Source organism: Elephantulus edwardii, unplaced genomic scaffold (assembly GCF_000299155.1).
Source record: "Elephantulus edwardii isolate Elephantulus edwardi_28Jun2011 unplaced genomic scaffold, EleEdw1.0 scaffold00341, whole genome shotgun sequence".
In the NCBI taxonomy this organism is placed as follows: Eukaryota; Metazoa; Chordata; class Mammalia; order Macroscelidea; family Macroscelididae; genus Elephantulus; species Elephantulus edwardii.
In genome coordinates, this window is record NW_006400091.1 from 957,283 (window position 1) to 959,401 (window position 2,119).

Consider the following 2,119-nt stretch of genomic DNA (forward strand, 5'->3'; position numbering starts at 1 on the left):
TGGTGAGAATCTTTGTCATCTTGATGGTGAATTTCAATCCATTTTGAAAGGACAGTCTTTGATTTTCTGCAGAAAGTGCTTCAGGTAATCCTCAGTTTCAGCAAGCACATTGTTCTATAATTTTCACACTCTTGAGTCACCATATTTTAAAATGGGAATAAATATGGATCTCTTCCAGTCAGTTGGCCAAATAGTTGTCCTCCAGAGATTTTAGCACCACCTGGTGAGCACGTTCAGGGCAGCATCTGTTTGTTGAAATATGTCATTTGGTATTTCATCATTTCCCAGTTCCTTGGGTTTTGCCAATTCCTTCAGAGCAGCCTAAACTCTTTTTCATCATCACTGCCTCCTGATCATATGTTGTTTCATGAAATTCTTCTGTGTCAGCCAATTCTATCTAGTACAGTGACTCTGTATACTCCTTCCATCTTCTCTTAATGCTTCCTGGATCATTCAATATTCTGCCCATAGCATCCTTAAGCATTACAACTTGAGGTTTGAATTTGTTCTTTAATTCCTTCTGCTTAAGAAATGCTGAGTGAGTTTGGCCCTTTTGATTTTCCGACCCCATCTTTTGGTACATTCCATTATAATACATTGCTTTTTCTTCCTGAGCTGCCCTTTGATATCTTCTATTCAGCTCCTTAACTTCTTTTTTTTTTTTTTTAATTTGTCTTAGGGATTTTTTTGGATAAGAACTCTGTCACTTTAGGCAGGTTGTTGGGTATTTCAGAACTTATTCCATATATATGCTTCCTCTTCTCTTTACCTAATGGTTTGGGGAGGAGGGAGGTTCTGTAAAGTGTAACAGATGCTTCACTAATAACATCTTGCTTTGAGTTTTACAATAACATGTAAGAAACAGTAGGTATATTCTACTACATGTTAAATTATTTCCTCATTGCTCCTAGACTACTTTTTTGACTCAATTTCTCTTTCACTTTAATAAAAGACATCGTCCATTGATGACCAGTCGGATTACCTCTGTATTTGCAGGTCTTCTTGCATACAAGTGACTGAGTTTATTGTTGAGAATAGTAAGAGAATATGGATGCAAGAAAAAACAAGTGGAAACACAAACTGCCTTAGCAGCCCTGCCATGGATCAGCCCGATTCTTTCGCATCAGGAAGTTGATTTTTCTGGTCATTTCCATGTTGTAGATCCTTCGGCAGGTCTCATAGCTTTCCCGCTGTCGCTTGCAGCAGGCCTTCTCATAGTATCTCCTTCGCTTAATGTCTTCAATGAGCCCATCCATGATGAGGATTCTGTTCAGGCTCCTATATGCACCTTCCACGTTGCCATCCTGTACCATCACAGTCCTGGCACTGAATTTCAAATGTCTTGCCATGATCTTGGATTTAAGTATTCACTCTGCTTACAGCGAGTGCACCTTCCTTTCTTAGTCCCAGCACTTCACCCCAAGTAGCTCCTTAACTTCTTGATTTCTTCCCTTTATTTTGGCTTCTTAGCACTCTAGTGTGATATTCAGACTCTCTGACCAAGACATCCATCTTGGTCTTTTCTTCCTCCTCTGTCTTTGTAATGACATTTTACATTTTTTGTGGATGATATTCTTGGTTTCCTCCACAGCTCATCTGGTCTTCATTCACTAGTGCTCAAGTACTCAACTCTGTTCCTAAGATGGTTTTTAAATTCATGTGTGATAGACTCAAGATCAAATTTTGGTTCCTGTGGATTTTATTTGACCTATCTTAGTTTTAATTTGAATTTGCATAGAAATAGTTTATGGTCTGTTCCATAATCAGCACCTGGCCTAGTTTTCACTGCTGATATTGAGCTTCTCCAATGATTCCTTCCACACATGTAATCGATCTGATTCCTATGCATACCATCAGGTGAAATCCATGTGTATTGCAATGAATTAATCATTGATGTTACAAAATTTGATCATTCAACCTCCAGCCTCATTTCTATCAACAGCTACATATTTTCCAACTACTGATCCTTCTTCACAAATAGACTTATTCTTGGATGATTATTAGGGATAGATAGCAAGGGAGAAAGTAGGGAGTAGATAATAATAAATAATGCTGCTCTTGTTGCTTTTAGATGGTGCCAAATTGATTCATAGTGATGCTATGTACAACTGCCCTATCC

At 38.3% G+C, this 2,119-nt stretch overlaps 1 protein-coding gene across 1 annotated transcript; it reads right to left on the bottom strand.

The window, feature by feature from the left end:
* Positions 1 to 1,085: 1,085 nt before the first annotated feature.
* LOC102871346 (28S ribosomal protein S21, mitochondrial-like) lies at positions 1,086 to 1,349 on the bottom strand. Its single transcript, XM_006901735.1, has one exon. It carries the CDS (start codon positions 1,347 to 1,349, stop codon positions 1,086 to 1,088), a length of 264 nt encoding a protein of 87 aa, XP_006901797.1.
* Between the last annotated feature and the right edge of the window lie 770 nt (positions 1,350 to 2,119).